Here is a 9744-nt window from a genome sequence, read left to right on the forward strand (position 1 = left end):
AAAATTATAACCTTTGAATTTTTAGTGTCTCACCTTCTTGCCTTCCCATCACAGACCCAACAATGAACACCCCTGCGTCCACTATTGACCCAGAGAATGTGTTTGACGATTATCAATTTATTCTCTTTTGTAACACAAACTGCTTCTTCTCAAGATACAAACACCTACAAAAGAGGACATGAATTCCATATCAATTTGTTCATGGATGTAGGTGTTTGTAACACAAACTTCTGCTTCTCAAGACCCAACAATTTATTCTCTTTTGTAACACAAACACCTCTTCTGAAACACAAACTGCTTCTTCTCTCTTCGTTTTGGGCCGTTCATTGTCCTTACCCACCAAATTTGACTATCATATTACCCACCCATTCAGCCCAAATGACATTAGGCCCAGAAATCCATATTCACGATATGCAGCCAAAAGTTCGTAGACTTTACAAGTCACAATGTTTGTTGTTAAATTCAATTTTCAGTGTTCCCTTCCTTGCTCTTTCCCTAAATTACAAAATTAAAAAAGTCTATAAAAATACTTTATATGTGCAAATAACATATGTAAATTTTGTTTACCAAAAAAAAAAAAAAAAAAACATATGTAAATTTGATTAAAATGATTCAATTATAATGAGGCTCGATATTGATTCTTCCGCAGCCAAATTCAATATCTTCAGTCGCTAGGTCAAGGACTCAAGGTTCTGGCGGGGCACTAGAAATGTAAAGGGCTTGACTAAATTAGTAATGCCATATACACACTTTTCTTTAAAAATAAAGAAAATGCATATTTATTACTTTTTAACTATACATAATTTTAGAACAGTATATAGTTTGGTTTTGATGTAAAAAAAGTGCATAGTGAGAAAATAATATTTCCTTTATTTTTATTTTTTTTATAATTATTCCTTTTAATTTTATAAGTTGAATAGTTTAAGTCATTTTTAAAAAGAGCATATTATTTTATTTTAAATAAAATAATTATATTGAGAGGGGCTTATCACACAAACAAAAATCATCGCGAGAAGAATGAAAGGTTATTGATGAAAAATAATAATTTAAATATTAAGTAAAACAGTGAAAATACTACTGATTCACTTCAAATAACATAATATTCTGTCATTTAACAGAATAACTATTTTTCCTTTTTATTTTTGAAATAGAATAATGTAATTATATAGTATTAGGAATATTCAAGTGTAACGAAATTCAATATTAATTAGTTGATACAAGTGAGAGGACCCATAGCTTTTGATTGGAATATGGTGTGGAACTCACTTGTTATGGTTGATGGAGCTTTGTCATTGGTTATAATCCCTCAACATAGCTCCCCTTGGCGTGCGTGACCGTTGGCGGGTTGTTGCGCTTCCGCCCTCTCTTGTGCCCCTGGAATGAGCCTGAAACCGTAATGCCTAGGCATGGATGAGCACTTGGACTTAAAAGTATTCAGAGAAGCTTCCATTGAGGGGAGCGTACTAATGTAGAGTTTACATTTGAGGGGATCATGAATCTGATGCTCTAAGATTTTTGGTTAAAACATGATGTAAGACTCATTTAATGTGTTTAATTTAATTTAACATATTGGTGATAGTCCCAGCCATGAGTTCCTCCAGTTCCGCTTGACATGTGCTAATGGAGGATGACGTTGGTGTTAACTAAGATTGCTACAGTTGATACGTTACGGTTAGTACTCAGCAGAAGATTATGTGCAAGGAGCAACGGTGCATCTGGATTTGGAATAGTGCCAGATGAAGACTAAAGGGTAAAATGCTAAATGAAAAAGGAGAGAGAGATTGCACTCTTGAATTACGGTCAACTGATTATGTCACATTTTTTTGCTCTTGCACGTGATTAGCTAGGTACCTTACATGTGAGACCACTGGTGTTCGTAATTAATCCAAGTCCCTCTATCTCTGGAACAAGACTAGGATTAATTTGAGAATAACGATGAATGACATTCTCAACTTGGTTAGATACCATACTTGTTTTTTGAAGTATATATGTTGGTTTTTGTGATGAGTAAATGGTTCATGATATTCAAGATGGAAGCAGCCCCGAGGTCTGACTCATTTGTAATCGTAGACCAGTAAAGTAATTATATAAACCTTGTTGCATTCCAAGGCGAGACATGTCACGAGAGGAAGGGAATTAGAATCCCAAGCCATCATAATATTCAACTATCAAAGTATGATCCAATCCAACAGAGTATACCCAGTGAGATAAAACCAAGTTTAAGGAGCATGTCCGGGCATTTATAATATTTTAGATGGAGCTAATTAAAATTGATCACTAGGTAAATATTAACTTGAAGCTACATAAATTTCTCTTGTTAACGTTCCATGATACAGCCCTAAATGTTTCTTTTTATGCTAAACCTAAGTTCACTAAGTAACAACAATGAATTTATTAAAAAAAAAAAGGATCTTCTCTTCCACCACCATAGAAAAGATTTGAGACCTCGTAATTTACAGAAAGCTCAAGCGCAGGTCTAATGGCGGATGCTCCATTTGTTCTCCCATTGTGTATGAAAACATCATATTATCCCATTTTTCATTTGCATGCATTCTCAGGTTCTCTGATTCTGATTCACCATAGGAGTTCAGGGGGAACAGTTGAAGAGTCTCAATCACCTTATCAGGCTCTGAAACTTGATACATCTCAGCAAGACCTGAAACAAGGAAAAGTGTCAAAAACATATTATTAGATCATCAAAGTTAATTAATATTAATGTTCTATTTGATGGTTAGAGAGTAGTATAGTACTTACTTTGTGTGGAAGCATTGATAGAGTTTTCTCTACGAATAACATCCTTCTTATCAAAGGAAACCTTACGACGCTTCTGTCTTTCCCTAGCCTTATGGTTCTGAAACCAATAGAACACATTCTTGCTCTCTATCTTACCATAAAAGCTAAGCTGAGTAGAGATTTTTTGAATCTGATCAGTGCTTGGTGTACGGAGCCCAGACCTGAAGAGTTCAGTAAGAAGTTTAACCTGTTCAGTGGTGGGATTCCAACGCCCACACTTAGTGCCAGTGCTGCCACTTTTATCACGGACACTTCCAGATCTAATACAAAAGCCTGACATACCCTCGTCCATATTTCACTTCCAAATGGGCCTTTCAATGATTCTCTGCCTCTGAACCAAAAAAACTTTACCTCTGATCAGTTTATCTGAACCATAGAGATCCCAATCCGTGTGCATATATATAATACCATATAACTGAATAATCTAATGTCAAAATCTTTGTCTTTATTTTATTTTATTTTATTTTGTATTGCTTTGGTGGGGATCTCAGATCTTATGCATAATTTACGTTCTGTCTGCTTTGAATTTAGGGAACGTGAGGTTTAACTATTATATGTTGTGGGCTTGATCGATTTCATTTAGACTGATGTTCTTTTTATGCTAATAAAGAAATAGAAAAAGTCATGCGCAAATGCAGCCACTGTTCAACGTTTCGGTCTTGGAGCAGCGAACATATATAAGTTTCACTAATTGTAGTTAAACTATATTTTATATGATTCCTTGGTTAAATTTTTAATTTCCTCGAGTTCATCTTCTTCTTATAGACCCAACATAATGTGTTTTTCAGTAAAGTGTGCACTTACTTCTAAATTTTATATACTGTTATACATAAATATTGCCTTTATGTATGTTTGTGTAATTTTCAAGATCTTATCTCTCATGCCTAGTGCTTCGATAACATACTTATGAGATTGATCCAATTCTATCTAAGACATGTGAGTTAAGCCAAATTTTGTTTTTAAAAAGAAGTGGTTGTCCGCTAAAGTTCATAGAGAACGGTTCAGAGGTGTAATATTTTTAAGTCTGAGGGAGTGGCTAGGGAAATGAAAGTCAAAGTTACACACTGTTTGATCTCTGTTGGACGGCTGTGATCGCAATAGATACAGACAGAGACATTGAGTTAAGTTGACTAATAAGGTTCATAGGAATCTTTTTTTTTTAAGGTGTGGGTGTATAAATTTAAAGACAACAAAGCCACCAAATTGAGAGATTTGGAGGAACAACTTAGGACTGACACAATGGGAAGCAACTTGGCTTTTCTTATTTTACGTCATTTGCTCCTGTCTTTTGTAACTGCCCTTCCAATGGGTGCTTATAAGCGTCTTCCTCTTCTTTTTCTTTTGAAACTTGAGATTTGAATTTTGGAGACTGAAATATTTTGATTCAAGAGATTGTTCTGATATGGAAATGCTGCAAAGGGAAATAGAAAAAAAAATGCATGGAAAAAGAAACTTAATTGGAGAGTCAAATTATACAAATCTTATTTAAGAAAATGTGAAAGTAAAAAAATTAAAAATCTTGGAGGGCCATGATCCTCCTCAAGATCAACAAGATTCCTGTTTATATGTTCTTTTAGCAGGTTTAAGAGCTTCGACGATAATTCATTGATTCATGAGTTTGAGTCCTTAGTAAATGTATTTATTGAGTGCCAATGACTGATTTTTCCCCCCTAAGCATGTATAGAGCTATATATCTTTTTATCAATTTAAAATCTTTAAACAAATTTCTTTCCTAATTTGCATTGAATCTTTATTTTCAATGGGATGGCGGTATGAATAGGGACATGATTCGTTTACAAACTTTTTTTTCAATTACACTAAGTAGGACTGGTCGTACACTGTGTGATTAATGTAGGACCGGTCCTACTTAGTATAGTTTGTAAACAAAATTTTTTGTAAATTTAACCTGCTCCATATAAATAATAGAAAAAGAAACACTAAAAGAACTTGATTGTGAAAGTTTAATTAAAAATTTTACTTAAAAAACTAATAAAAAATTTAAATGAGCTATATATATATATATATATATATATATATATATATATATATATATATAGGGATAGGATCAACTTACATTGGAGTAAGAATAATAAATCTTACACCAAATCTTAACCGTTGATTTCTGTGCATCCAATGGTTGAGATTTATTGGGAATTAAAAATTAATTAATGAGTGAGACCTAATAAATCTTAACCGTTAGATGTAGAAAATCAATGATTAAGATTTGGTGTAAGATTTATTATTCTTACACCGGTGTAAAATGATCCTGCCCCTTATATATATATATATATATATATATATGAGGTAAGATCCTTTGACACCGGTGTTAAATTTAAAATTTGACACCTCATCTGATAGCCGTTAGATAAAAAAAGATCAACGACTCTGATTTGTAAGCATGTGACACCATTGATCTTTTTTGATCTAACGGCTATCAGATGAGGTGTCAAATTTCAAATTTGACACCAGTGTCAAAGGATCCTACCTCTACATATATATATGGGGCATGTTATATTTACAAACTTTTTTGTTTACAAACTACACTATCTTCTCCCGGAAGAATACAAACTACACTATGTTCTCCCGGGAGAATACAGTATAAATTGTAAAAAAATTAAAAAAAATTTATAAACGGATGTGTCTATATATATATGTGTGATATACTTGATATAACGGATAGTGTGTTTGTTTGTTTTTTTTAATAAAAAAAGTGCATGATCCTTAAATACTAATATTGCAATACAATAATACAAGACTGGTAGTCTAGAAAAGACAGAGACCACATTCTTCCGTGCACTTTCTACAATTGCCGAGGATGTCCTACTATTCACGAGTGTCATTTTTTGTCTCTTGAAACATGGCACTAGGGGTTTGCCTGCTCTAACTTCTAGGTGTTTTGGACTGAAGCTGTTAAGTGTACATGTTAGGCAGCTAGCCACCAAACAGCTAAGAACTAATTCTGCTTCTAATTAAGCCGCACGGGCATTTAAGAAGGTGTGTACAATTTAACATTTAACCAAATTCTGATGTCAAAATGCAGAAATATTCGTTTGATTTGTTTTTTTTATTTTTTGGTGCATTATAAACATATTCTGAAATAAAATTTTGTGGTTAGTTTGGTTCGGTTATTCAGAAGTTAAAACCAACAGAAAAAGTTTCGGTGTATGAATGATTTTAAAGGTAAAATTAAGATTGGTAAAAGCGCTTTGCCTTTAGCTAGATTCCTGTGTTTTTTTGTAATTGTCCAAGCATATATATTAGGGGTACTGTTTCATGAAAGGAAGAAAGAAAAAGGGTCAGTATATGGTTAGGAACTTAGGATGGGAATTAAGAAGTCCAAGGCTAGAAATAGAATGGGGGGCAGGCGTGAATTCTAGGACGCCGCCACCGCTCTCCGTATCACCCGGGACTTTTACTTTCTTGTCTCCACCACTTTTGTCGGTGCTTTTCTGAGAACAACTACCTACTATGCGGAACCCGAACAATAAAAAAACATTGGCATTTGGCATAATGGCATTGGCATCACATTCACATCGCATTGCACCACCATTCCTTATTTAAATGAAGAAAGAAAAAAAATTGTGTTTATGTTAGTGTTAGATACAAATACACTTTGGGGGCGTTTGGTACGCGGGATTTTTTGAAATATCCAGCAAACTTAATTTTTGGATATTATCATAAATTGAATGTAATAATTATATTTAAAAATTGAAATTCTCTGACAAATAAAATTTTTTCGTGTACCAAACATCCCCGTAATCCTTAGAATATGGATGTGCTTTGGAATCATGACAAAAAGACAGAGTGACGTGACTGAGCGAGATTTATACATGCATAGCATTAGCAACAGTCAAACATTCCGTCTGTGGAGTCACTCAATCATACCAAACTTTTCCATCAGGGGGAGAAGTTGGAGATCATCTTGTATATATCCATCCCATGTATATCTCCCATTCACAAATTGACATGCGAACTAAAAAATTATTTTGTTTTGTACTCCATACAGATATCACAAGTAATCTTTCATTTTCATTGGTTGGTTGCACCAAATGCAAGTTACATCAGATGTACAATAGATATTTTCAACAAGTTGCTCCCTCCACTTCTATTTATAATGTGAGAAAACTTTTTGTCTCCAAGAGAATATGCTCCTTCCATTTACAATATGACACTTGGATTAAAAAAAAATTTCTCTTTCTTCTGTGCACACATCACATTTTCTCCCTGGTTTGTCTCTAGGGTTGACAAAACGGGTCAATCCAGCCCAATCCGTATTCAACCCAAAAAAAAGAACAGGATTTGGGTTGACTCGAGAGAAAAAAAATGAGCCAGAAAATTCAACCAACCCGAGTCGAGTTAGGGTTGGCTCAAAAATATGTTGTGGGTTGGCTTGAAAAAATAGCTCGCGGGTTGGCTTGAAAATTGCTCACGGATTGGCTCATTTTCAGCCTATTTAAATTATCTTGTAGTATTAATGTACCAGCTATGTGGCTTCCATTAGCTTAAACAAAGGGTTACAAAATGAGAAATAAAAGCAAAATATTTTAGTTTCGAATTTTCTTCACAACAAATTTGCATCAACATCAAGAAATAGTCAGAACCACTTGCTACCAAGTGGGTAAGATATTTGAACCAAACAGAGCCAGCACAGCCTAACAATATAAAAATAGCAAGGATGTGAGAAGATTAAGGACTTAGGTTTAGTATGACTGAGGAAGGAAAAACGATGGGCGAAAAAATTGAGATGATCCTACTACTTTTTTTTTTTTTAAATATATATCTTTACAATTTTTTTACTTTTAGGTTTTTATTTTTTTCATTATCAAGTTTGCTTGGAGCGAAAAGTAGATGAATGAACAATATTATATGAGAAATCAAAATATGCTATCCTGTTTTTTGTCCCTTCAATTAAATAATCAGAACTCAATTTAAAAAAACTGATAACTACAAACGAAAGTATTTTAATTCAAAAAATAGAATTTTTTTTTGATAAAATTGTCATACGTCATAACTCAATTAAAAAATAATATAAAAGATTGAATCAGTGGCGGAGTCAGGCTCAAATTTGAGCCCGGGCCAAAAAAATTTTACGTGTATTTATTTTTCATAACTTTAATTAGTTCATATCATAATATATTTAAATTGAGAAAGGATTTATTTATAATTTTTTTTGCAAATTATATTATATACTCTCGGAAGTACATAGTGTTACCTAGTGTATTTTCGGGAGTACATTGTGTAGTTTGTAAGAGTTTATAAACAAAAAAATTGTAAATATAACTCTCCCTATTTAAATTATATTAAATATAGAGCATCCGAGCAGGCAGTACTAAGAAGAATTATAATTTTGTTAAATATTTTTTTTATACAAGTGAAAATTGAACAGATAACCTAATATAACTTATCCAAATCTCTTACCAAAAATATAAAGTTTTAGATAGGACCAAAATACAAATCGTAGCCTGGACCAAATTATAATTTTAACCCAGATCAAATTATAATTAATTATAATAAGTATAAGTTGTTAAAATTTAGCGCGAGGCGAGATTATACCCATTTGCTCCGCCACTGATTTGAATCTCATTATGAGAACATCATAATAAAGACAATGGTTTTTTTTCTTATATGATCATAAGAAAAGATAATGCAGACATTCCCCAGAATCCAGATACTAAGAAGAATAAATAGTGCAAACTAGCTCAAAATCTGTGGACAGTTAGTTCTAAGCGCGTGCTGAGCGTCTAGTTCTACAAATCCGATTTTGCTTTTTTAATTACCAACCGAATAATTGTTAAATAATGTCATGAATTGAAGGTCTATAATTGCAACCGTTGATTCTCTGGTCTATAAAACTGTTAACAACAACGATGCCAAAGAACTTTGAGATACACCGCCCAAAAGCCTTAAATAGTGAAAGTGCCCAACTCCACATTAATTGCACATACAACCAATGCAGGACTATATATCCCAACATTACATGTTAAAACTGTTTTCTTCTTCTTTTATTTTGCCGAAACCCTATTTTCATTATTTTAATTACTGTCGATGAGATAATACCGGTTTAGTTAACGAAGGGAATAGACGACAAGAACAACTATGAAGAAGGAGAGGCATCTGTCATTATTACCGTCAAGATTGATTCCAAATAACTGTTTTAATAAAATAATTTATTGAACAGGCACGAAATCCCTGAATGGATTCGAATGATGAAAGGAAATAAAATAAAAATTTGCATCACGGACATGAAGGGGAACGAGAGGACTGAATAAATTTCATTGGTATTTTAACTATTTTTAAGCTAGGTTTTGCTTTGATGAAGTGCTTTATTACCTCGATCTTTTTTAAGTAAATTTTATATTTTGGTAAAAAAATTTAAGTAAATTTTCAATACACATTGTTTGTGTAAATTTTCAGTACTGTTATCGTGCATGCTTTCCCACTAAAGATACGTCAATTATTAAAAAAAAGTTGAAATTTAAATACCTCAATTGTTATTTACTTCAAAATCACTTCTCTCTTAAATTTTTTACTGCATATCATTTATCTCTTAATGTTTTTCATCTCTTACTTCCTTTATGAATTTTTTTATCTAAATATATCAGATTTTGATTTATAAATGAAAATATATCATACCATCACAATATATAATTCGTTTTTTTTTTTCCTTTTCAATTATTTCGAACTTCAATTTAACATAAATATGAAAATCTAATATTTAACCTTTATGAGTGTATGAGGATCTGACGTTTCATTTTCCGTGTTCATGGGACAAAATGGACCATTCATGCAATTTTACACCATGTATAGGTTGACTTAGATTAAAAAAAAAAAAACTTGAAACGTAAAAATAAAGAAGTTCGTGTATAGATCAACTTAGGTATAAAAAAATTCACCTTCGAAACGTTAAAAAAAAAAAAAAATTGATGGAATAAATATATTTTTGTTTTTAAT

General features: G+C 32.5%; 1 protein-coding gene across 1 annotated transcript; it reads right to left on the reverse strand.

The window, feature by feature from the left end:
- Positions 1 to 2453: 2453 nt before the first annotated feature.
- Positions 2454 to 3085, reverse strand: LOC133289534 (WUSCHEL-related homeobox 5). The gene is made up of 2 exons (XM_061487503.1): positions 2755 to 3085; positions 2454 to 2656 (listed from the first exon to the last, which is right to left on the reverse strand). The coding sequence occupies exons 1-2, from the start codon at positions 3083 to 3085 to the stop codon at positions 2454 to 2456; spliced, it is 534 nt and encodes a 177-aa protein (XP_061343487.1).
- Between the last annotated feature and the right edge of the window lie 6659 nt (positions 3086 to 9744).

This window comes from Gastrolobium bilobum, unplaced genomic scaffold, assembly GCF_033153095.1.
Source record: "Gastrolobium bilobum isolate Gb01-03AN ecotype WA unplaced genomic scaffold, APGP_CSIRO_Gbil_v1 utg937, whole genome shotgun sequence".
Lineage (NCBI taxonomy): Eukaryota > Viridiplantae > Streptophyta > Magnoliopsida > Fabales > Fabaceae > Gastrolobium > Gastrolobium bilobum.